General features: G+C 36.7%; 1 protein-coding gene and 1 long non-coding RNA gene across 12 annotated transcripts in view; one reads left to right on the forward strand and one right to left on the reverse strand.

Moving 5' to 3' along the window:
• Positions 1-14: 14 nt before the first annotated feature.
• LOC116507354 lies at positions 15-5,977 on the forward strand. Of its 2 annotated transcripts, none has more exons than XR_004255186.1 (2): positions 15-143; positions 5,806-5,977. It is a non-coding gene; the product is annotated as an uncharacterized LOC116507354 (long non-coding RNA). The 2 variants fall into 2 exon arrangements; XR_004255185.1 differs by having other exon boundaries at positions 18-207.
• R3HDM1 (R3H domain containing 1) overlaps positions 5,196-27,592 on the reverse strand; it is a 91,373-nt gene continuing 68,976 nt past the window's right edge. For all 10 annotated transcript variants that reach the window (XM_032215397.1, XM_032215354.1, XM_032215346.1 and 7 more), the window contains 8 exons: positions 22,871-23,025; positions 22,438-22,586; positions 16,394-16,500; positions 13,355-13,524; positions 12,680-12,830; positions 11,254-11,333; positions 8,901-8,985; positions 5,196-6,617 (listed from right to left, as the gene is read on the reverse strand). In XM_032215397.1, coding sequence (XP_032071288.1) covers positions 6,247-6,617; positions 8,901-8,985; positions 11,254-11,333; positions 12,680-12,830; positions 13,355-13,524; positions 16,394-16,500; positions 22,438-22,586; positions 22,871-23,025 — 1,268 coding nt within the window. In that variant the 3' untranslated portion in view covers positions 5,196-6,246. The remainder of the gene's footprint in view (positions 6,618-8,900; positions 8,986-11,253; positions 11,334-12,679; positions 12,831-13,354; positions 13,525-16,393; positions 16,501-22,437; positions 22,587-22,870; positions 23,026-27,592) is intronic.

Here is a 27,592-nt window from a genome sequence, read left to right on the forward strand (position 1 = left end):
GCTGAGGGCGCAGGCGCGCCTTTTAAAGCGCTTGGGTGGAACGAGTTAGTGAGGCGAACGGGAAGGAAACGGTCCCGTCGCGGAAAAAGCCGCGCTCTGATTGGACTCCGAGGAGCGTCTGGCTGAGGTTTAAGCAGCTGCGAGTAAGGCGTGGAGGAGAGCCCGGTGATTGGAGCCGGGGTGGTGGTGATGCTGAATTAATCCGCGGTATTGCGTGAATTAAAACCAAAATTAAATTAATTAAATTAATAGGATGGCATGGGCCAGCGTATAGAATATTGCAGTTCTAGTATGAACTTGGGGGAGGGATAGTTATTTGATTAGCAGATTTCAGAGATACTTCGTTTCCCAAGTATTCAGAATTCGAGTACCACATAAAAGTTGTGCAATATTACACAATAGTGGTTGAGGCACTAAGGTTGAAACCTGGGTGACTTTGGGTCTCTCTCTCTCTCTCCCTCTGCCCCCCCCCCCCCGCTATCACGCCATTAACGTTTTTACTGTAGGGAAAATAGGAGGAGGAAGGTATGTTCCCTCACTCCTCACCCCACCCCTAGTTATTATTTGGCTGGGATGAAATCAAGTAAATATTAGAGATCAGCTCTAAATTTGTGTCTCGGTGGACTTTCAAACTTGGTCCAGAAGAGACTTTGCACTTTAATTGGTTGTGGGGTTTTATGAGATCTTGGCTGAATTTTACCAATCTATTTAGAAGAAATGAATTCTGAAATGATTATATATTTTGCTTTATTCTATGCTATGTCTTCTGATCATCATACTCGTGCATTATTGTATTGTTTCATGTTAAGTACCTTCTGTTTTAAAATTGGGTTCTTACTGCTTCATTGAGATGAAGCAGTATGAAATTCATGAAATTCCATTTTGTGAAATTTGTAAAACATTGTTCAGAAATCGTAACCTTTGGGACAAAAATTAATATTGGCTATTGCGGCTGACCCTCAATAGGTTATTTCTGTATTCTGCAGGCATCTCAGAAATGTAAACATAAAGCTCATGAAGTTTGATTGGCACCATTGGCTTTGTTTTATTGTAGCCCATGAATTTCATGCATCCTACCCCTCACCTGAATGTGATAGGCAGGCAAATACTTAACAGGTGAAATTTTCTCTACTGTTAGGCCTGAAGAAAGCCTTTCTAGCAAAGATGACAGTATGCTCTCAATTATAACAGAATATGTGTGCTTGTGATCACTGATAGCAAAGAACAGAATAAGAACGGTTCTAAAGAAACTTAATTGAAATTTGAATAACATTGTAATCATGCCAGGGTTCATAATGGATCAACTTTAATTAAAATATATTGATTTTAAGTCAAGATAAATGTAACCACTATTACATCCATTTAGGAAACTCCATTAGATTGCTCACGGTTACCAGACGTTTCTACCAGCATCAGCAGCTTTCTGAGTATTTCAAGCTGAAATTTCAGATATAGTTCACCGACTTGAGTTCAGTTGGACTTACTTTTAAATACATGCATGTTTGCACTGTTAGATCTATATGTGCACATTTTTTTTCACATTGGTAGGGATTGGGCTTTCAATCATATTTTTTTTAATTATAAAGATCCCCAGGTATTTAATGAGGATGATAATAAACTTTATTTTAGGAAATAAGTTCAAGTTGCCAACTAGATTTTTTAAAAAATTATTATGGTATCAAAACTATAATTCTCTGGGGATCATGGAATGAGTCATCCAGCATTTTAATATAAAGCGGTCTCCAGTCTGAATACCAACCAAGTCAGGTTTTCCTTTTGTGCTTACAAAGCTTAAAAGGATTTATTTCTGAATAAACACATATAAGAGTGAAATGCATATTTAATTAATTTTTCTTCTTTTCACACTAAAGGAAAAATATATCACCACAATATGATTGAAGCAATTTTGTGTCTTTGGAGCATTTCAATAAATGTCAGGGGTTCTCAAATTTTGAGTTGTGACTGTTGGTATAGTAGATCATATACAACTTAAGAGTCAGATCAGACCATTGAAATCGCTAATACTTGGCCTTGGATTATCTCAGAGATATTTGGGTGTTTTTGTTACCTCTGGTAGTGTGGTGTGCAATAGTTTATCAGAAGCGTACATAGCAGTGAAATTAAATATTTTTATTCAATTTTCTAGCATTTCAAAATGATAGAAATGTATTTCTGAAAGTAATAATTCCCATTCAGTTGACAAACATTCAAATAGGTCAAATGCTAAAATTTCCTTCAGGTTTTAAAAACTAAAGACTCTGTCATACCAAATCAAGATAAAGTGAGCTCATGGACCTTATTCACAGAGCATAGTCAGTTATAATCACTGTGGTCCTCAATGACTAACAAATGTCATTGCACCTCTCCTCCCTGATCTAACAAAAACTTTAACTCATCACTATACAAGTTGTAAAAAAAGAGCTAGTTCGCTGAAGAGGTTTGCAGTTTGTACCTAGGGAAGAGAATGCCTCTTTTTCTAATGAAACAAATAAATTTACTACCAGTAACAAAGACAATAAAAAGTTAAATAAGAACTGTTAAAAGATTGCAATAATGTTCAGTGATGTGGCAGGCCTTTTAATTATGTTGAGGTGATATGCTATTGTTGGTCATATTTTAATTTGTATTGCTATATGGAACAGGATTGGATTTGATGGCCTATATGGCTCCTTACAGGTCTATTATTTTATGAAAATGACTGCTACTAATGGAAGGCTACTGTAATTGTATCATTTTCCCCAAAAGCTGTTGTCTAGAGAGACACTAGTTCTGATATTTTGCACCAGATTAGGCAAAAAATTACAGACTAGCTAACATTTTGGTCTATAATGCTGTGCAAATCCAGCTCCTAGAATTAACACTTAGCTTACTATGAGAAAACCATTTTTAATTTATAATCATAACCACTGGCTATGGTGGAATAGTGGGATCATGTATATGATTAAAAACAGCTCTAGATCAGGTTTTTAAACTGGTGATTCAGCAATAAACACTTGACTAAGTCTCAGAGCTGTTCTGATTGTGCTTGATGCTGGCTGCCCTATGAGGTGGTGAATTTTTCTATACTAGGGTCTTTTAAACAAAAGACTGATGGTGCTGCTTTAGTGGATTCGGTGCTGAGCAGGACACTAGATGAGATGGCTTTTGCTTCTAAATATTCTTTGCCATATTAACAAATATCACCATTAGTATCTTACCTTTTATGAATCTCATTTTCAAATCCACCCACCTTAGTCATCATTACCATTTTGGGTATTAAACTCAAGGTTTCCTCTCTGATCAGCTCCAGAGCCAATTGTTCAAGGACACAGTTATCAATATCTAGTTTTACTGTTTTTTCATGACTGATCATTTGACTGAAAGACCTCAGAATACTACATTTTGTTTTTACTATCACATGAAAAGCATTGAAGCACCTTAAAAAAGTAGGGGGTATTGTCTCAATCAACATTAGCCTCCATACAGTATTTGGGAAATTTTAATAGGATTAAATTAATACTTCAGGGATAGATTAGCAAGATATTTAGCCTTTATGGTTAAGTGTTTCACTGATTTTATAAAGATTTGATTCTAAATACTCTTGAAATTATTGTAAAAGATTTTATCTTAAATAGATAAAACATTTTTTTAGGTTTTCAGAATTGTGGAATAATCTTCCAAATTATAGGTTGGTTAGAACTTTAAGCATCTATCCTTTAAAGAAATAAATACAAATGAGGGAATCTATAGCTTTCTTATGCTAGCCTTCCTTTCACTCCAGAAGAAATCTTCTATCACCATAAGTGCTTCCTGCAGAAATATCTTCAATTATCTAAAAGAAAAACATACAATGCTCAAAGCATACTTATCTATTTTACATAGAAATAAGAAATAGAATATAACTAAAGGATAGAATATAGATTAAGAGAATATTTAAATATACATGTGATCCTGGCTAAAGTAAAGGACTGATATTCACTTGCAGAGGTTCTATAGGAGACCCTACAAGCCCTCCGTGAAATCCAGAGCAATACAGTGATTCACTTGATTTTTTTCTATAGCTAGGCTCAGAACACTTTAAGCCAAATCCATAAGTGAACTAGCCATTGCAGTTTGTAAACATTTTTATGCTATGTGAATCCTGCATATGCTATATATATGATCTTTTGTCATGTTCTCATTATACGCTAAATAGTGTGATATGTACAGAAAAGAGAACTGCTCTTATCTACTTGTTATTTTTTCACATAAACAGATTTTTATTATATTGTACTTTATATGTACATTTTCAATAAAGGAGAATATTTGTGGTTCAGAGTTGACATGATGTGTCCTTGGTGCTCTCCAAACTTGCTTGTTTTCTTGCAGATGTTTTCATTTCCCAAACTAGGTAACATATCACTGATGACACCATGTTTGGGTAATGAAAACATCTGCAAGAAAACAACCAAGCTCAAGACTGCACCAAGGACCCTACATTTTCCTTTTGAAATTGCTTCTCAAATCTTGGTTTCAAGGGTTCTAGCAGTCACATGAAAAAACTGTATATAACTTTCTACTCCAGAAACCATATGTGGTTTGACCCAGACCACTGATATGTTAACTATCATGTTGTACTACATAATAGATGGCATCCAGTCTTCCCAGGTTTCTTTTTTGGGGAAGAGTACAAATTTATCAATTCCTTGTAATTGGCCAAACTAGTTAAGACTGCAAAAAAGGCCTGATTGCCTATAAATCATCCTATACTAGGCCCCAGTAGTTTCTAAGGCCTACTATAGAGCAAATAATCATACATCTCCAGTTATTTTAGACTACAAATTCCCAGAATCACAACTAGGATTAATTATCAGAATTTATGGGAATTTCAGGCAAGCATTTGGATTGTACCAGACTTCCTATGATTAATCAATGACTCACAGCTGAGTTTCTACTATATTCTGTTGTATCTACAACATATATTCCAATCTGTATGTAAAATATCACATTTTATTAAACCCATCTGTAAGATTTCCATTTTTGTTTTTGAATTTGTGAAGAGTGAAGTTCTCCCATGAAGACCTGCACAATACAAATGCAAGTTAAAAATATTAATCATTAAAATCTTTCATTTATAACCAAACTATCATTAAATATATGACCCTTTGCACTGAAGATCCATCTCCCAACATACCAGTTCTGAACTCATCTTCTTTAAAACAGCACTCCAGAAAATGTATATTTGTAAACATTTATTTTTCCCAAACTTGCATCAGCACACATTGTACAGCCTTGCAAATTATACAGAAATTGAAAAAGGTGTCTCCTTTATATGTGCAATGAATCATTTGATGTCCAGTGATCCTCTACAAATGATGAAAAAAAAAACATATCTAAACCACTTAAGAAGTTTCCAGCACTTATCAAATGTGATCACTCTTACAGTAAAAAAAAAGTAAAGTAATAAACATATTGATGGGAACACAATTAAAGTGCAAACTTTTTACCATTTGGAGAGTCACCTTTTAACCGTTAACTGAAAACTAATGGGTTCCAGTTAAAATAATTGGTGATGGTCTTTTTTTTTTTCCTTTTTATATTTATTCTGTTGGAATAGAAACAAGATGCTCAAAAGTAGAATTCATTGGCAGTTACCATTCACATTTCCTAAAGAAATCTAGAAAGGGAAGGGGTGGAGGAGGTCTTCAGTAGTTACTGTAGGACTCTGTTATCTTGGAGAGGAAGAAAAGAGAGGAAAAAATCAGCTAATTTCTTTGCCTTTTGCATATTGGGCTAGAAAGAGTGTAATTCCCTTGAAGCTCTTCTCTCTTTCTTTTCTGACCCCAGTTCCCTGCTCTTAAACTGAGAGGAGCGTGCTGGCTTTATACAAAGGGATTACAAAATGCAGGTAAGAATATGGTTATTCCTCATGAATAAACGTTTGCTGTACAACAAAGCTTTGGATCTGGTACAAGAATTTGGAAATATAAAATAAAAGTATTACAAAAAGGGATCTTTAATAGCATTAAAGAAGGCTGACTGTCCGTTTTATCCTATCACAGCCATGTTTTGTAAGTTGATGATTGAACTTAATTTTTTTCCCCCCTGTATTTTGTCCAGGATCATTGGGTTTAATTCTTAAAAGACTTTATTGGTGTCTGACATCCAAGGGGTTTTATGAAGACAGAAACAAAAACAGAAAGAAAAACCATAAACATCAAGCCAATCAAGTAGAAGAGAGATAAGGACATGGAAGTAATAAAGGCTGAATGTTCAGTGCCGTAACTGTTACTGAGAACTAGCTCTTTCCAGGATGTGAAAATCGTAATGCTTCTTGCTTGTTCTCAACCTAAACTTGTTCAGTGAGTTACTTTGTTTCTTCAATGCATTTTGGGCTGCAGACATGGTGGGAAACGTTGCTAGGACTGTATATGTGGATGCCAAGTCACTAAGTTTGGAGGGTTCCATGTTTACATTGCTATCTCCACTCCCACAGTAGCGATGGTGGTGTTGGTGTGGCTGATGCACCTGCACCGATGGAGGGTCTCGTAGCCATCGAATCTTGGCACCAACTTTAAGAAGTTCCACAAACAATTTTTCAGCTTCTGCACGAGTTATTCCTTCTGGCAGTTCAGTAATTTCCAAAACTTTTCCTATAACTGAAGGAGAACACAGGATTTAAAATGGCTGCTAGGAGATGTAATATATTGGTGCTTTTACTAAAGAGTGGCCCAAGTACAAAACTGTGTGATTGCCTGACAATAAAATATTATATTTGTTCCTCAACCTATCACTCTTCTAAATTCGGGATCTGAAAAGGGCAAATGGGTTCCATAATCAAGGGATAGCCCCTTTAAAATATATGTGATGGAGGCTTGTAGCATAATGTCATGAATAATCATCAGTGCTGCCATACTTTTAACAATTAAGAGAAATATAATTCAGTGTCCTTCATATTCCTTAAAGTTCAAGACTAAGCATTAAGTGACTATTAAAGGAGCTAGAATTTAATGTAGCACTACATGCTTTGTAGAGCCTTTTCTCTAATGGTAGAAACTAAACATATATTCACAGCCTTCACTGTATTGAAATGGCTAAATTCTTAACTGCCATAAAGGGATGGTTTAAAGAGTTAGCAGTCTCCAATACCTCAATTGTAAAGAAAAGATTTTATATACATGTACAAGATGTGGCTGCAACATGCAACACAATACTACTACACAAGGGCTACTATGTACAAGCCCGATGGATCCAGAGGGGTCCTGAATAACACATAGGGAAGTTCCCAGATACTTAGAAAGCAGGTAACCTTTGGATAATAGAGGTGGCCTAAGCACTTGACAAGATGTCTCTTGAATGGCCCTTCTCCTTTCACAGAACTTGGGGGCTCCTTAGTTTACCCAGGAGTTTCAGGAAGTGAAATGGGTGAAAGGATGTCTGGAACAATTCTAATGCAAATAAGAAGTGAGTATGACCAGATACAAGTAGAGCTTAAGCTTAAACCTACTCAAGGGGGCATAACTTCTCATTTCACCTACATAATGCCAGCCAGTTGTGTTATTTAGAGTAGCTCAAATCTCAAGATGACCAGGAGGATCCACCAAGTATGGAATATGATCACCTGGCCAATCTTTTCATGAATGGAATAGCTTGCATTTGCTCTCTGTTGGAAACTGGTTGGGTGGAACAGAGGGGTTCAGTCCCCGGGAAGTGGGCTTGTGAATTTGATCCTTGCTCTGCCTGGCTAATGGCGCTGTAAAGAACTGGGGTACAAATTGAAGTAAATGCCTCTTTATAAAAGTGGGTGATTCCAGTTCCCTTAAAAGAGGTTCATCCTCTCTTCAAAGAATCTGATCTGGATCCAACAACATTGGACAACCATTGCCTTATATTCAACCTCCTCTTTGGAGGCAAGTTGTAAAGAAACCGGCAGTTCAGTAACTTCAATAAAGTGGCAATTACAGAGGGCTCTGGAAAAAGTGGATTATCTTATCTGAATTCTTGTCAGTCAAGCTGGGATATGCAATGGCGACACCTTGGTCTTGCTTCATAATGACATACAGAAAGGCATGGGTGCTGAGAATGCCACTATCCTTCTACTAATCATCTTGGCAGCTTTTGATACTGTTGATTGCAGCAGTCTTCTGGACCTCTGTGAGGGCTGGTAATGGGGGGCATTGTTTTATGATGTTTCTAATGCTTTCCAAATAGACAGGTACAGTTAGTCACAGAATGAGAGGTTGAGTCTTTGGGTGGCCTTATACGGAATGCCCCAGAGCAAAGTTCTCTTTCTCATTCTGTTCAACTTCTAAATGACACTCTCTTGAAGCCTGAAAATTCCAACTAATACAAAATGCAGCGGCTTATTTATGATATTAAATTAATACTTAATTTTATAGATTTCAAAGATTTCAATTATATATTTGAAGGGCTATACCTTAAGTCATGCTCTGTTGCAGACTGTTGCACAGTTACAGTATATAAATAAGCAACTGAGCACACCAATGGAGGTAGCAGAATTGCCCAGGAAAGGCCATTGTAAGTCAGCAGGAAAAGGAAAGTATAGAGACTGAGAAATAGAAGCTAGTAAGAGAAGGGGCTACCTCAAAGGTATGAAAAAACATACCTATTCATTTAAGGTCAAGCTTTCCCCCTCCTGTTCAGGGAACATAGATTGTCAAATCAACTAAATCCAGCAATCACACATCTGAGGATCATTATGCTTGTGCCAAATAAAGTTTTGATTTCTTAATATTACTACAGTGCCCCATACATATGCCAATTCATTTTGGGCCAGCAGCCTACAGGTTAAGAACTACTTAGATAAGTTCTATTCATCTCCAGATCATAGTTATGGCTACAGAGCAGCATGGAATAGAGTTATATATTTCAACAGTACTACAGTTGCATCATAAAGTTATATCAGATAATGAGGAACATGCCTGGTTCTCCTGCACCAAGATCAGCTGAAGCAGCCTTTTTAGCTGGTTTTCTTCCTCTGTTTCCATGTCTGTTTCCTGGCTGACACTAAAATAGGAGTGGGGTGATAGAGATGAGGGAGGGAGGGAAAGGGAGAGAGAATTCAGATAGATGCACAAACAAATTGATCAGGAATGATATTTCTTTTACTTCCCACATACATATTTTCCAACCACAAAGAATGAAGATTGCCACATGATCAAATCTTAATGGAACCATTTAAATATATTACAGCTTCTTCTTGGAAAGAGATCTATACCCTGTAACTTGAATTCATGAAACAGTGCTAAAACTTTTAACTGTTTCATATTTTAACTAATTTAAGGCCTAATGTTTTATTTTTATTACCTGCCTTCAAAGTCCTATTGGCAGAAAGGTGGAATATAAGTAACGAATCATTTATTCATTGCACTGGAATGTTTTTAATGATATCCAAATAGCATAACACCAAAGCTCCTGATTTGTTGTAGTAATTCAAATAGGCAATTAAGTATCTTTGATCCAAATAAAGCATCTGTGATTGTTTATCTCCAAATCTAGGTTTAATTGGACATCTCTGATCACACAATAGTAGCTCTAAGTAGCTGTTTCAAGAGGCAAATATAAGCTGTGTTTGCAGCATTAACTATCCCTTTAAGTCACATTCTATAGACTTAAGGGACAATTATCCAAGACTTGCTTTAAAGAGAAACTGATACGCACAGTATGTGTAAAAAACCACTTTCTAAAAAAAAAAACCACTTTTCTCAAAGTGATTGATACAGAACACCATCACATGTTTATACCTAAAATAATCCCAACTTTTGATAATGAACATAACTATACTTGCTAAATTCATATAATATTGACTGATTGATTTGATTTATTCAGTTTGTATTCCCATGTGCAGATGCCCAAAAGGATCACTTTCTGAAGGAAACACTCTTTTCAATGTAATAAGCAATTTCTGACTCAGGGAAGGAGCTAATATTTGATAGAAGTTTTCTTTAGGCACATATATTTAGATTTACAAATAAGTGCTAACCTGTGAAGACCTTCGTGCTCTCTGAGCTTAGTTGTTTGCCCACAGATGTTTCATTACCTAACTAGGTAACATCATCAATGTGATTATAGGGTTTGCTCCATGTTTGTATATACAGGTAGTCCTCAACTCACAACTACAATTGAGCCCAACATTTCTGTTGTTAAGTGAGAGATTTGTTAAATACGTTTTGTCCCATTTTATGACCTTTCTTGCCACAGCTATTAAGTGAATCACCACAGTTCTTAAATTAGCAACATGGTTGTTAAGTGAATCTGGCTTCCCTATTGACTTTCCTTGTTAGAGGGTTGAAAAATTTGTTCACATGACCTTAGGACACAGCAACGGTCATAAGTATGAACCAGTTGCCAAACATCTGAATTTTTATCATATGACCATGGGGATGCTGCAATGGTCATAACTGAAAAATGCTCATGTCACTTTCTTTAGTGCTATTGTAACTTTGAATGGTCACTAAATGAACTCTTGTAAGTTGAGGGCTACTTGTAGTAACTTGCCCTGCTAGTTTTGATGGCAGAATAGTTTCCACCTTTGTGCTTCCTCGATTAGAGTATTGTTTTCTACCTGATTGTTTGTCTAGTGTTGATTTCTCTTTATCTGAATGTTAGTGGCTGGTCTTCTTTGTTTCCTTTCTCTTTTTTATTGTCTCTTCTGAATGATTTGTAAATGCGCTTTATCTCTATGTGTCTTTTGATGTCTGATTTGTCTGAATACCAAGATTCCAGGAATTCCCTAAGATTTTTGGATTTGGCTTGTTTTAAGATGCTAATAATCTATTAGTTGAAACTGTGGTTGTATCTGTCCATGTGTTGTGGGATTAAGAGCTTTCACATCATGTTTTCTGACAGATTATTTTATGCTATTAGTGTTGGAGAAAACTCTTGAGAGTCCCATGGATTTGCAAGGAGATCAAATCAGTCAATCCTAATAGATATCAACCCTGTTCTTTGAAGGGACTGATACTGAAGCTGAAGTTCAAATACTTTGACCACCTTATGAGAAGAGAGGACTTGTGGGAAAAGGCCATGATATTGGGAAAGACTGAAGGCAAACGGAGAAAGGGATGGCAGAGGATGAGATGGTTAGCTAGTGTCACTGACACAATGAACATAAATTTGGGCAAACTCCGTGATACATAAGAGGACTGTGAAGCCTGGTATGCTATGGTCCATGGGGTCATGAAGAGTCGGACTTGACTTAAGAGAATGAACAATGATAGCATTTTGTGTTATTCTGTTTGGTAAGGTGCTGTAAAAAAAGCCCTTTTTTCATACCTGAGGACCTGCTATGTGCCCGTGTGGCAGAGAAGGATTGTACTGCAAAGGCTGGCCAAGTAGGGGATATCTGGCATCTCCTGAAGAAATATACAGAAACAAGATAATTTAAAATTCAAATACCACTGCTATTTTATGTTAAGAATAGGTAACTGAAAAATCATAGAGTATTTTTGTACTCTTAAAGATCTATTTTTAACTAAATTTTGGAGAAATATTTAATTTAGGGAATTTTTAATCTTAAAAAAAAATCCCCAAACCTGCATGGCAGCATAGAGAAGTAGTGCACTATGAAATAAAGGAATTTAATTTGATTTGGGATCACAGGAAAGTGGGCTAAGTAAAATAAGATATATAATTGTACAGTGATTACGTCGTAATCTGGAGGGTACAAAGATACCTTCATATGCAAAAAAGACATGACCCAAAAGAATGTGATAGAAATGCAAAACCTTGTAATCAGGATTGCCAGCCCCAAACATTGTAAAGCCCTGTGATGGCAAACCTATGGCATCCATGCCACAGGTGGCATGTGGAGCCATATTTGCCGGCACGGCAGCCCTCAGCTCTGGCCAATTGATTTTCGGCCTTCTGGAGACCAGGGGAGGCCGTTTTCACCCTCCCCAGGCTTCAGGAAAGTCTCAGGAGCGTGGGGAGGCTGAAAATCCTGCCCCGCCCAGGGGGTTCTTATGCATGCGCAGGAGGGGGGGGTTGCTCACGCATGTGCAGGTGGGTGGGCGCACGTGATAGCGCGCACATACAAACCATTTTAGCACACCTTGAGAAAAAAATTAGCCATCATTGGGTAAAGCCTCTTACATGAAGTCAATCAAACTTAGCTGAGTATACTAATGAACAGCTGATCAAATGATGTTGGGAGAGACCCAACCAGGCAGGGGGAGAAGCCTCAAGCAAAGAATGAGTCTCAAGTCCCCCTAAGCTCCATAGAACCTCACCTATCTGTTCTCAGCCAAAGACTGTCAGTCAGGGGAGTTTCCTGTATAATACGCAGAATATAATAAAATGGTAAGCTTGAATCTTACATGGGCAGGTCTGGTTACTTGTGCCTGACAATAAAGACTTCAAGAAAACTACAATAACCCACTGAAGTCTGGCCAATTGTCAGTGAGGATGGGAAGAGCCCCCAAAGTGTGGAGGCAAATGTCACAGACACATCAATTTGACTCTTCTGATAACACAATTAAAAATCTCTGTGACACAACATCACTATCCAAAGTTCATAAATCCCAAATAAATAGCCATTAAATTAACACAAGCCGTATCCTTACTTAGCGGGCAGTTGAATGAGAATCCCAATGGGAAAGCAGAAGTTTTCTTTTTTAAGAAACAAAATGTAACTTCCTAGTTAGATTTTAAAAGTAGTAATAAATCATAATTCAGTTATTTAGCAAATGGGAATTCTTACCTTGTCCAGGAACGAAATGTCGTGAGAATGGGGGCACAAGAGGAAGAGGTGTTAAAGTGGGACGGATGTTCTTCATGTTTGAAAGCTGAGTTGGTGCCGGTGACTGGGCTGGAGATGTGACAGGGCTACCTATTTGTGGACTATGTTGTAGCTGTTAATTTAATAAGAGACAGAGAGAAAATATACAATTTTGTCAGAGCATGGGGTGAAATATGCCTTTAATACACTAGTTTAGTGTAGTTTAAATAATCTTCGCTCAGTACAAATAATTCTGTGATGTGTAACCCTGTTGAAGCGTGACAAACAAATGAAGAGGAAAAACACTATTTCTACACATTTTTGGATACTATATAGAAGAATCCATACTGTAGAACTTTATTAATCTCCTAATCTCAGTCAATGCAACCTTCTGTTAATTTTCCTACAGTACAGGACTTTAGACTTGGATGACTTCCTTAGTATATCTTGGGGTGGGAGATGGCCTTTGAATTACCGAAAACTCTGCCCTTACCTGATCCAAAATCAGAGTGAATTTCCTATCTGAATAATGCTTTCATCCTTCCTTCAATGTCTAAAAAATCAATGTGGATAACAAACATTCCACAACAGCCTTGTAAAAGAGATGTTTCCCTTCCTGAAAATATCTAGGTTTTCCAAACACAGGATAAGTTATACCTGTGGGCAACTCTCCAATGAAGCAAATTCTGTTGATTTCTGCCCTCTTTGATGATCGCAATAATATTTATTCTGCTTCCATTGAGGAGGGGAATGGGGCCGAGGTTGAGGATTATTGGGAATATTGAGCTGCATCATTACCATTCCTCCACTGGGTGGTGGTGCTACTGCTGCAAAACAAGATTGGAAAGAAGAGGTGTTAATATTTCTCCTTTGCCTTTCTGAAAAATCTAAACAAATTTGCCTTTAGGTTGATGTTCTCAATCAAGGCCTTGCCCAATGCTCTGTGAACATCAGACTTGCAGTTAAAGAGTTTTTTGATTCTAACTCCTGTGGTTGCGTCTGACTGTGTTGGCCTGCAGACAAACATAGTTTGCTTTAGAAGATTGGAGGGACTTTGAAGCAGAGTTAGGAGCAATGGGAGGGCAGGAGGGAAAGTAGTTTTTGAATAAACAGGAGTTGGAAGGTCCTTGGAGGTCTTCTAGTCCAACCCCCTGCTCAAGCAGGAAAACCTATACAAGTCCAGACAAATGCTATAATCATTTGTAGCTGATCTGGTGCACCTGATTCTAATTTTAGGGATTTGAGGTAGTGATAAACGTAGGGGTATGCTTACTTGTTTTCACATTCATAATTTGCATTGATGTTTACTTAAATTTCCCAACGACTATTAAATATAAATAGTACAGTATATGATATTTGTTACATTCTTCTTTTATTAATCATATTGTTATGATTCCTTTATTAATCATATTGTTGAAATGAAGATCTAATATCTGTATGATAAAAAGTCAAAACATTTCAAGGGTGTATGTGTTTTTGTATTACTATATTTAATGATTAGTATATTTTAATTATCTACTGTAGAAAACTTGAATAAATTTACCCATCATTTAAAGTCTATGACAATTAAATTTTTGCCCAATTTGCTTGCATACTTTTAAAAAAATTGATGCTGCTTGAGAGCCCCCAAAACAGATTTTTAAATTAACATTTAATTAAATTAAATTAACAAATTTTTTAAAAGGCCTCCTGTTTGGTAGAAGTGTTTGAGCTCTTGTTAATGCAAATAACACTGAATATATTCCAATACTTTGAACCTTCTGCCATGGGAGACTTGTAGGACTCCACTTTATCGTGACTTTGTTAATCAGGGGTGGAGGAAGACAAGGCAACTTTTTACTGATCCCCTCCATTTCTCTCTCTCTCTGTTTATCTCTCGCTCTCTCTCACACACATACACTTCTCGAAAAGTTACTTTACAAAACTGAACAGCTGAAATGATGGCTCAAAAGAATTACCACTGCTGGAGCTCAAACACCTCTACCAAATGGAAGGCCCTTTGTTTTTAAGACTGTTTATTTAATTAAATTAAAAGTTAATTTAAAAAACTGTTCTTGGGACTCTCATACAGCATCAAATTAAAAAGAAGTACTCAAGTAAATTATGCAAGAATTCAATTATTATAGACTCCAAATAATAGGTAAGTGTATTCAAGTTTTTCACAGTGGATAATTAAAATATACTAGTTATTAAATATAGTCATATGGAAATATATACCCCTTTGAAATGTTTAACTTTTTATCACAGAGATATTTAATCTTCATTTCAATAATAGTTAATGAAAAGGGGAAAATATAACAAATATCATGTACTGTAATATTTATATTTAGTAGTCCATTGGGAAACATCAATGCAAATTATGCATGTGGGGGAAAATAAGCAGACAGCTACATTTGTCACTACATCAAATCCCTAAAATTAGAATCGGGTGCACCAGATCAGCTACAAATGACAACAGCCTTTGTCTGGACTGGTATAGGTTTTCCTGCTTAAGCAGTGGGTTGGACTAGAAGACCTCCAAAGCCTTCCAACTCTGTTATTCTGTTATTGTTAGGGAGGATCTGGGAAAAATCTGTCCTTATTGAAACTTCAGGCATTTAGTTTGATTTGCTCTTTGTTGTTGAAGTATGGCATTATCACACCTAGATCTGAAGCGCTCTCGAAGATCTTGCTTTTGCTTTTGCATTGTCCTAAATACTTAAGAAAGGGATACAGTGGCTCAGTGGCTAAGACACTGAGTTTGTTGATCACAAGGTCCGCAGTTCAGCAGTTCGAATCCCTAGTGCCATGTAACATGGTGAGTTCCCATTACTTGTTCTAGCTTCTGCCAACTTAGCAGTTCAAAAGAATGTAAAAATGCAAGTAGAAAAATAGGGACCACTTTGGTGGGAAGGTAACAGCGCTCCATGCGCCTTCAGTGTTGAGTCATACGGGCCACATGACCACTGAGACGTCTTCGGACAGTGCTGCTCTTCGGGTTAGTAACAGAGGTGAGCCAGAAACAACTAATACGTATGTGCGGGGCAACCTTTACCTTTAAGTATTTAAGCTTTAGTTTCACAGTTAATGTCTTCAGACTGTAGTCAGGTTTTACCTCATCTAATATTGAATCTTTTCTGTCTGATCTTGCTTTTTTTTCAGATACTATCAGTAGATGGCCATTTCACCACCTTTTGCTCTGGGAAAAAATGTTTTCAAGCCCTCTCCAAAAAGCCTATTCCAAAAACTGTCTACAGTCAGTTATCAATTATACTGACAAATTCCCTGCAAGCAGCTTTTTTTTTTTTTTGGTACGCAGGAATAGATGTGATAATTTTGCATCATGTACTTAAAATTAAGCGAATTTTAAGCCCATGTGTATTTCAAGCCAATACACTCTCATTTCCTCATTCATCTTTAGATTTACAGTATATCCTCTGTTTATTTAGTATACCTCAACTTAATATACATAATCTTCCCAATTTTACCCCAGGAACCCAGTGAGATAGGCTGAACTGAGATGAGTAACAAGCCTCCTTTCACACCTAAGGGAGTATTAGAATTCAGTTTCTAATGCAGCATTTGAATCCCTACATCAAAACGACTCTCTTCTAATTCTTTGCCATAATGCACTGTTACAAAAATAATCTTTTTTTAAAAAAAAATCTAATTAAGCGAAGAAGAATGGACTAATTTGTTAGTGCTCTATTTTCACACCTGCACACTGTTGTCCTTGGAGCTGTTGGGAATTACAAGGTGATGTTGTTCTAGGAAACTGTATCTGCTCTGACCCTGGAGGTTGAAGATATGCATGCACTGAAGAGCTGCAGCAGATTTGGGGTGGGGGAGGGGAGAGAAGAAAAAGAACAATAGAAGCATATTAAATCCCAACATTCATTTTATCCCTAATGCTTTAAATTGATGAAAGTTGCAAGCTTAATCGGGATTTACACAAAAGCAGACTTTAGGCACTCCAGAAATTAAAATTAATGGTTGCATCGTTTCTCATGACCTTCTTTTTTTATAAAATAGTTAAGTGTCAATAATAGATTGTATAGCTTAATTATCTTTTGGTCTCTTAGGAAACAGATAATCAATTTAAATTTACTTTCAACTGAAGGCTGAGAATATGTTCTAAATTATTTCTCTTTCCTAAATTAATGGGTATTTTATTATTTTATAATTAAACAGGTTGTAGAAAGAATAAATTATCTTTACTTTGTATCTTAATAAATCTTGAATGAATACATTAGACTTAACAGTAGTTAAATAGACAGAACTGCTAATTTTCTTTTTCTAACTTTTCTGTGCATTATTCAAAGAGTGACTTTTGTAAAGGTGACAAGGCTTTAAAGACTGAAGTTAATTTAATATACACTATATTGCCAAAAGTATTAGCTCACAACTGAGTCTGATTATGTGGATGGGTGAGCAAATACTTTTGGCAATATAGTGTATCATAGTGAGTTGTTAAATGATAATAATAATCATAACCAATGTAAGGCATATAAACATCAAGGTAATCCTAAATGTTGAAAAACAACCAATACAGAAATATCCAGTAGGCAAGAATGATTATAATCCCACTGAAAGGTTAGGTTTGGATGATAATGACTTCAGACTGTTTTATTCTTTTCCTACAGAAAAGCCAAGATGGGTCAAAGAGTTAGCATTGCATTCCCCCTCTCCCTCAAAAAGATTCCTTTGTATTATTGTCTTCCTTTCCTTCTGAACTCTTCTATTCAATTTGTTTCTCAACACCTATTGCTATATCTCCATTTGCACAGTACCACAGAACATTGCTCCTTAAAATATTCTAATAAACCCAGCCATTTGAAATTTAAATTTATTTAAATTAAATTATTTAAATTTATTTAAATACATCCAGACATTCAGAATCTCCATTTTTATATGGAAGAGTTACTTCTAAGTCAATAAGGGAAAAGGATCTCAGAGTATCAGCCAGGTCAGGGAATATATACCATAAGGACTACTAGACTAGAACTCTATTATGATAATAGATCATTATAAAACATTAAAAGTTTCCCCCTCTTAAATCACACAGAATCAAAGCAGGCTTATTTTTAATTTCTTTTTCATGCTTCTTCCCTTCCTACAACTGAGTTATCCTTTGTACTATTTCATAATGGTTCTGCCAATAGTTCATGTATTCCTTCCATCAACATTTTCTCTGCATTTCTGTACAAGAAAACAATTACCACCTCCTGGCCTCAGTAATATCCTGCATGCTGGTTCAGAAATGTATCTGATGACCTTTTCTAGGAGCCAGCCTTGCCCCAAGAAAGCTTAATAAATGAAAATTGCCATCCTAGTCTTATGTCCAAATAACACATGATCCAATATATCATTTTGTAGTTAAGAGAGTCTTTCATTAGTATCAGTGAATCAATATATTTTAAATCAGAAAACCAAGGGATTATCTACAGAATAGGGTAAGGAAGTGATTTCGTGAAAACAACAACAGCTAATCAATAATAAAAGATACATTTTGTCTGAGTTATATACAGATTAAAATCTCAAATGCAGGCTGCAATCCCTTACACTCTTAAATATACTCTTAAATTCCTCTGAACGTAAGTGGAACTTCTATATACAGAAGTTTTTGAGACTACATCTGTCTTCCCCTTTTCTCCTGATAGAGCTGCAATCCTAGCTGTGCAAATTACAACCTTCTACATGATGGCACAAAGGAAATAATGCAGTCAATAATCAAATTTGATTTTGTAAAAAGATATTGAATAAGCTGCATTTAATCACAATCTAGATCTATATTTGCTATATGCTATACAAACCAAGCACAATTTTTCTTTCTAGTATTTTCCTACAAGTGCAGGGTCTGCTTTTTTTTCTGATTAACCAAGAGTTGATCCATTGGCTGTGACAGGAACTGATCAATCAACTTGTTGTCCAAGCCTGACATTCTGGGCTGAGAGAGTTCCTGGACCCAAAGTCATCCTGGGCTGAGGGAGAGAGACTGTCTTGAAATCACCTAGCTGGCTTTCATATTTAAAGTAGGACTAGAACTCACAATCTCCTGCTTTCCTAATGCCTTAATCATTAGACCTTAACCACTAGAACACTCTGTTGTACAAACCAAGCACGTATGATTAAGAATTTCTCAGGATAGATTATATAGGTAGGTAGGTAGGTAGGTAGGTAGGTAGGTAGGTAGGTAGGTAGGTAGTCAGTCAGTCAGACAGACAGACAGACAGACAGACATTGATCCTGTGTTTTCCCGAAAATAAGGCAGGGTCTTATTTTCTTTTGACCCCCAAAATAAACACTTGGCCTTATTTTCGGGGAGGGGTCTTATTATTTTTGAGATGCAGGAAGCGGCAAGCGTGATCATCTCATAGCTGCTGCTGTATTGCAATATTTTCATGGAGGGCTTATTTTCAGGGGACATTTTAGCACATGTGCCCGATTGGGCTTATTATCCGGGGAGGTCTTATTTTCAGGGAAACAGGGTGGGTAGGTAGAGGTAGGTAGGTAGGTAGAAGATAGAGAATCCTATTTCCTCACCATCCACCCTCAACTAATACTGTTCTGTAACACTCGTCATTACAGACTATGAGATTAAGAGCACATTCATCAGTATTTTATAGTATAGTATAGTTAAGCTCAATCACAGAAGTAAATTTTCCATATTTATCTCATTATTAAAAATTAGTGAGCACACTTATTTTAAGGCACAGGAATGAAGTCAATGAGCTCTAAATATTTATGCAGGAATACATACTTGTCAGAGCTGTCATCTTTTTGCTTCAGCCCCAGCTTTGTATTGATGCTAGCCTGTTATGAATTACGGGGGGGAGGGGAAGCTGTCAAGAGGGGGGAAGCCAGGAAACAGAACCCATCCTATGTGCAGGCTAGAGACATCAAAAGAGTGGATGAAGGCTACCTGGTCTGGAAACAGAATGTGGCCGCACATCGAAGAGGCGCCAAACTTCATAACGGCTACCAAAACACCTAACTGTAAATTTTATTGGAACTGACCAAGGGGGAGGGCTTGGACAAAGGGAGGAATAACCTAAGGATACTTTGCATGGGAATTCTTAGATCTAACTTTGCTAAGCCGTAGCTACTTGGCATCAATGAACGTACACCTTTCACTATGAATGGAGCTGAGGGTCTTTCATTATTAGATAACTGAGCTGAGACAGTCCTGACATGATGACTCTTTTAAGCTTGTACTCATATCTGGAGTTTGAGAGCATGCTTTCAGCATTTTCATGAAATGTCTACAACATGGAGTATTATAGTTATCTACCATAAGATTAAATGTACTAACTTATGAGGATATGTCCTGCCATTCATTGTCTTTTTTTCCCCTGGCAGTTGAGTCTAATTCTTAACATCATACCACTACCATTTTTAAAAAAATATTTCTAAGTATGCCCATGGGTTCTACAGAGATCAGAAGCATTCCGAGAAATTAAGGTGATGCTTTGAAGGAAAACAGTTTCCTATTTCTTTACATTATGAAACTGAAAAACAAAAATTCCTCAGCATCTGATGCCTTTTTCTAATTTGAGGAGCAGGGGGTAAATAATATTGAAAACCTGATATATAGTGCATTGACTGTTCTGTATCAGAATCCACCCTACAACAACAAATCTTTTTAAAAATGGCAGAACTGTTTATTCACATTCCTGATGTCTCAGTCATAAAGAACAGAAATAGGAACCTTCTGCAGATTCCAGAAATATGTTTAAAAACAAAGTACACCCTCACACATATTCACATAACAGGTGTTATAAAACTTCCAACTGTAACTCAGAATTCTTCGCAATGCTTGCTTTAGAAATGACTTTCTGTCCATACATTATTTGGCATTAAATATGAACTTAAATATGAACCTATCTTATGGCTCAATGTGCCTTAATATGCATTTGTACTGAGATGCCATAGAATATAAACCTAGACAGATTTCTTGTTTTATTTAGTCATTCCACTAACATGGAAAGTAAAGTGGAAGCAAATGGGAGGAACACCAGGACGTTCACTTTCTCTTTGTAAGTGGCTTGCAAATTAAGCTAATGAAAGGAGGAGGAAGATGATGATGAGGAGAACAAGGCATGATTCCCATATCCTGCACAGTAATTCTTTTCTTCTCAAGCCCTAGCTCATTATTTGCATCATAGTCCACATTTCTTTCTTCTGTATAGCTTTATAAATTTCCAATGTGGTTTTCTTTGGTTTTAGAGAAGCACTATGTCATAGCAATATGCAAAATATCATAGACAGCTGTCACTCACTCCTACTCCCTGACATTAGCTGATTTAACTAGTCTGTGATTCTTCTGTAGTATCTCTCCCCCCCCCCCCCCAATATTTTTTGAAAGAGTGCATTTACCTGCTTGGTAGTGCAGTTCACCAGTTCATTTTTCTTCAACAGTACTTAAGGGATTACCTGGGGTTATTTTGGGCATCCAGTGAGAAATAGGGCAGAACCTCATTTATTATATATAAAGAAGAGCAGCAGTCAAGGTCTTTATACTGTGGAGAAGGTGAACTTTTAAAAATAAATAGCGTGTTTCTCCAAAAAGAATGGCGGATCTTATTTTCTTTTGACCCCCGAAAAAATGGCTAGGCTAGTTCTAATTATTGACTCACCTCGTGGTGGTGGCACCGACAGCCCCGCCAAGCAAGAGCCCACTTCTTCTGCCTCCGCTTGCCACTCGCACGCATCACCCTGGTCTCCGTTTTGTTTTTAGATGCCTGCCGGAAGGCATCTGTAGCCGATAACAGAACTCTGGATCGATCCAGAATTTTGTTATCAGATGCCTTTCGGCAGGCATCTGAAGGAAAAACAGAGGCCAGGTTGATGTGTGTGAGTGGCAGAAGCGGATGCAGAAGAAGGCCAGGAAGGTGTCAGGGTGTGCGAGGCCTGGTAAGTAGAGCAACTCCACCACCACCCCATCCCCACCCTAACTTATTTTTTACCTGTATACCTTGCCCCACTCCCTACACCCCGGATTGGACAGAGTCTTAATTAGGATTAATTTTGTGAGTGGGGCTTAATTTGATCATATGACGTGATAGAGCTTCTTTTCAAGATGTTTTTGGAAAAACACGGTATGTCCATGCATCCACTTAGGAGTGCATTGGAAGCTGACAGCGGTATCACCGGAAGGAATCCAAGGATTTTACAAAACAAAATAGAGGTGGCTTAATGCCCTTGTTCTGCTGATAATTTTTACAAAAATCTCAACATGTTTTTATTTCTTTGGGTGATATCGCTTTCAGCTTCCATGCATGCCTTATACAGGGAAGGGAAGAACGGGTTCATAGTTGCTTATTCCAGAAGGGAAGGAAGAAGCACAACACAAATTGCTGGAATGGATCAATAGTATTACATGAAGCATGAGAACTCAAATCAGATGCAAAATATGGAATTTAACATCCAAAAGAGCTTCCTCTATGTTTAAACATTTATATAGGGAGAAAATGTTTCTGAAAACTAAAAAGCCACTCCATCCCATTCTATATTTCTAAAAATTAAGCAGGCATTAAAACTTATGTTCTTTTTCCTAAAGATATCTTTTCTGAAGAAACATTGACATGAAACGATGATTTAGTCTACACATGCATTAAAAAACCCCAGGATTAAATCATGCCACGTTACTCAAATTAAACTCAAATGGGTTATTGATTCTGTTTTTCCTTGTGGATTCTTTGACTACAATCTTTTACTAAAAAGCAACCTATCACTAAGATCTAATCTAAAATCACACTCACCTTAAATTATTCTGTTGTCCAGATGGAATGACACTATAGTAAACAGGCATTCCTGATGTGGGGAGTCCTTGGTTTGACTGACTGGGAATAACCACTGGCTGCTGATATGTTTGTTGGGACAGTCCTTGGGAAACTGGAGCCATGGAGACCTAAGAATTAGAGTATGCCAGGATCACCAATAGTAAGAAGAAACATACACAATGGCAGATTATTCATGCAAAAGAAGTATACAAGGCAACCAAAGAGTACTAAAGTCTACTATCCACAAAAGTATAAGAATCCAGCAGCTATGACGACCCACTACAGATTGCACATGGACAGCCACAAATCTGGATAGAATAATCTCTTTCAATTTCAGAATGAAAAAAGGCAAAAAGGTTCTGAGTACTGTATTTGGCTAAACTACTTATATTTTAATGATATCACAGCTTACTTGATAAGATGGCAGAGGAGGATATGGAACAAGTACTCCTTGAATATGATTTCCAATGTTGTTGGGTTGGCCTCCAACTAGATTTTGGTTTTGCGACTGCTGGACACCAACTAAACCCTGGTAGTTTTGCTGCTGGTTAGGCATAACTTGGTAACCTGCAAATATACAAATATTTAAGACAAGGATTGACAGAGTAACATAAAAAAATATGACCAAATATTCCTTAAATATAATGACTACAACAGTTTTGTATTCCATGGTACTTCAAAAAAAGCCACATACAATAACAGAGATAATATATGACTCAGTAATATTTGTGTGATAATGATCAAAATCCTAGCTGTGATTCATTGTGAATGACAATTTACAAGGTCACATTCATAACCAGCTAATCTGCCTACCAGCCTGATGCAGACATATAAACAACATTTCATGATAGAAAGATGCTATACATCATGTAGCCACAGCTATCTCTAGAAAACAGATAACAAAATTTAGCTAGGAACATTGTGTTACATTTTATCTGTAGAATCCTGTTTTGTGAAGAAATAAATTGAATTTAACTCTATTTTATTAAAGTTATTTTTCCCCATTTAAGATAACTAGTGCCATCTTGGAGTTTGCTTGGAACATCTCTTCCTATATTTCATTTTTTAGTCTACTCATTTGTACTGTCTTGTGGATTTTCTTTTAGGTTGGCAACCCTGTTCAAGGTAACTATCTTCTATCTATTTATAGATTTATCTATCTATTTATCTATTAATTAATATTAAACTTTCATTTTGCTTCTTTCAGATGAGATTATCTCTAGTGAGGATGACCTGTACTCACTAGTTATACTGTATTCCTATAAAGTACATAAATATGAGATCAAATATAAAGCTTATTTCCTTTTTAGAAATGTGTATCTCTTAATTGACAGTAAGGCAGCACTGGTTGTGACAGTCCTATCTCACACGCTAGAGCCAGGGGAGAAGATGCCATGTGAAGATCTCTGGAAGACAGATTGTGGCAGCAACTGCTAACAAAAAGCAGGTGGTCAAACCAGAGTGTAAAGGGCTGCCAAAATTTCCAACAAATAATAACCACAACATTTCTCAGCTAAATGCATTTGTATTTTATTTTCATACAGACAGCTGGATCAAAACTAAACTTATTTGTTGAACAGCAGTCAACATGCAACTTTATGTTCTAATTATGTCTGATAAATAGAAATAACTATCAACTTTAGCTTCATTAAACCATAAGTTGTTAATTCTGACTCATGGCACAATATAACAGTGTTTGTGCATATGTGCATTTATGTTTTTGATTACAGATAAATCATTTTTCTATGACTAGAAATGGCCCTAAACATACAAGAAGTATGAATACATTTTACAGTTTAGGCTCACCCCACCTTCTTCTAATTGTTTTTCAGAATTGTAGTGGGAAGCCTCTTCAACAAATCTGAAAATCTTCAAATTCTCACTGACATTATTTAAAAGGCAGTCTCCAGTTTAAGAAACAATCACATTTATGTCACATTTCTTGAGGCAGAACTGAACAGATTTGATTTTCTGAATTGTTTAACCAGTGTTTCTTAATCTTGGCAGCTTTCAGATAGCTTAGCAGGCTGGGGAATTCTGGGAGTAGAAATCCACACATCAGAAAGCTGCCAAGGTTGACATATAACAACTTAAGACGACGAGAAGATGAACAAACTCAAGAACCTGTTTTATACTGAGAATGAGTTCTTCATCCAAGTCAAAGGAAAACAAAATACAGCTGCTAAGTTGGAAGACCATTGTTTTATTATTGGGTGGAATTTTTTTTTAGAAAAAAAGGCTTCACTTTTTCCATACAACAACTAGAAAATTATGCACAGATCACTTGCTAGTCAACCAACCAACCTATTACAGTTCATGTAAAGGAACAAAACATAATATATTATGAAGATTAAACCAAGTATAGGTTGAAACCATAAAACTCTCTTGTGAAGAGAAAGAGCATTCCTTCCCTTCTCTTGAATTTTCTGGCAGTCAGTCAAAGTTAATAACAATCCTAATTGTAATAAAGGGATTAGAAAGGGTGCAAAAGCCAAGGAGAGGGAGAATAAAGACATGTTGACATTAGGTTAAGCTTTTTGGGGAGGGGGGATGTTTCCCTTTTTTTTAAAAAATCTACTACCCAACATTTACTTTCATTTTGCCAAAAGGAACAAAGATGGTAATGGAAGAGAACAGAGCTGGTGTCTTAGTTTTCATTCTCATCACCAGAAATGTTCAACACAAGAATAATGTTTTGAAAGGTTTTTAATCAGCAACTTTTAGCTCCAGAATAAGGGACTGGGACTGACCTAGGGTACTTAGCCTTTTTTATAATCCCTAATTCCTCTTCTATCAAATTATCTCTTCTTTTCACACCTCTCCTTCCTCCCTCCTTGTGTTTCTATAAATAAAAGGGCACTTTTTATGTGAGAAGAATATTTGCTATGAACAATGGAGATCAATTAATTCTGTAAATGTTGTATGTATCCCACAAAATTTATTTGTTTGTTTATTCAATGTGTTGATTGGTCATTTTACCACAAGGTAACTCTGAGTGGCTTACAATCATGAGTATAAATATAGCAAACATACTAAAAACATAAAGAAGTTAAAAAAGCCAAACCCTATGCCAAGAGTAGGATACAACTGAATGGATAACATCAATGTTGTATCTTGTTTTACAAGCAACTTTTTCACTTCCCAGTATAGCCTGCAGCTGTGTTCTTCCTGATGGTGTCCTATTCCAGTTACTAAAGCCAGTATAATCTTGCATAAGATTTTTGTAATCAATAAAGGTCATCCACTTCTTAAAATCAGATTTTTCCTGTCTCTCTTTTTAAATAAACTACATATTGGAATGCACTTGGCAATTTAATGCACCAGTGGCCCCCAACTTTTTGAGCACCAGGGGCAGGTTCCATGGAGAAAAGTTTTTCTCCCGGATCAGAGGGGGCATGGTTTTGTGTGCTGCCTGCATTCTGTAGATGGGGTTACGCTTGTTTGCACGGACTGGTTGCTGGCATGCTGTGGACCGCTGCCGGTCCCAGACTGGGGGTTAGGGACCTCTGCAACAGACTATGCAAAATAAAACATGATTATTCTTGGGCACAAATTGCAAATAACATGTAATGGATGCGTACACCGAAGTTGCAGAGTTCTGCTAGTTGTGCTATTTCTGTTTCTCACGGACTGCAGTGTAGCTGCGAAAGCTATTTTGAGTCTTCTGGCACTTTTGTACTGGTAAAGTAAAAATCAATTTTCCATGCTGAGAGAAGAACTAAGACAATATAAATTGACTGCTAACATATTTCACCCTGGGTTCCAAAGCACCTTGCTATTTTTAGCTGCACTCATCCTCCTCAGCATACCAAGTGGCAAGAAAGAAACACAGCATTCAGCAGGAAAAGAAAGAGAAAGAGCATCTGCTGAGACAGATGGTTATATTTTGCAGCCAGGCTATTAAAGAATGGTTAAAAACTGATGCTCAGAGATTACAAAGAGTGAACAGTAGTTCTGGATTGTGAGTTTCCTCAAGTAATAAAACTTTCCAGTATCCAAACCCATATATTATACATTTATTAGTTAGAAAGAGGCACGGCCTCTGTTAATGCAATTAAAATCTCAATTGTGACAGGAGTCTAAAAAATAAATGAACGCAGGACAAATAAAACAGACCATATAAAGACAAACTGTTGTCTAAAATATTCCTGCCCTGGACATTACTTTCCTGATACTTTCTCAGAGTATCCGAGGACCGACGGTGCTGATCAGTCTATTTTTTTCAAAGGGGAAAAAAACCAGAATGCAATCCTTGATAAGAAAGTCACAACTGCAGACAGATACACCTGCAATCCCTTTACAAAGGAAGCCAGGAAGCAGCTGAAAAAGAGACCGGTTCACTGTGAGATATGTAACCCTCTCAGACAGTGTTACGGCCCCGAATCCAACAGCTCACAATAAAACCAATTTATTCTACATCGGCTGTTTGTTGCAGAGACAAACATAGAATTGTGCTTGAAATACAGGTGTTTTTATAATCACTGACCGGACTGATTATAATGCATTTTTCAATCTTGTGATGTAACGCTTGTTTATCCTTCTTACAACAAATGTTCAATACCTACAGTTCTAATGTGATTTTTTTTTTTAAATTTTTTTAACAGACTTACATATTTCAATCAGCATCTTTTCCAATTGGTTCTGTATATTTCATAATTCAGAACTGCCCTTCCCACTGCCCTGAAAATCTAATGCTTAACCCAATTCAAACCAGATCTCCTTTGCTCAGTTTCCATCTATATTTACCTAGGAATAATCTGGATTCATAATTAAGATAGATGAAAACTGAGAAAACTGAATAGACATCTGAGGGAAATGGGTGGTTAAGAAATATGAAAAACAAACAAACAAATAATAACAAATAAAATTCCCGAATGTTCCTGATTTGTGCTTAAGGCGCAAGATACAAGAATTAAATTTTCACCAAATGTTGCCATTATTCCAGCATTTGCTTCTTGAAAACAATCTCATTCCAACCTCTTGGATAAAACACTTCCCGTCAGCAGGTACAGATTAGTAATATCTGCATGATTCATGTAACAGGCAATACAGAATATTGAACCAAGTGGTAAATACTTAAGTCCGGTAACCTACTATATATTTGTGTTTCATCAAGAGCAACATCCAGGGCTGC

This window comes from Thamnophis elegans, chromosome 1 (genome assembly GCF_009769535.1).
Source record: "Thamnophis elegans isolate rThaEle1 chromosome 1, rThaEle1.pri, whole genome shotgun sequence".
NCBI classification, from domain to species: Eukaryota; Metazoa; Chordata; class Lepidosauria; order Squamata; family Colubridae; genus Thamnophis; species Thamnophis elegans.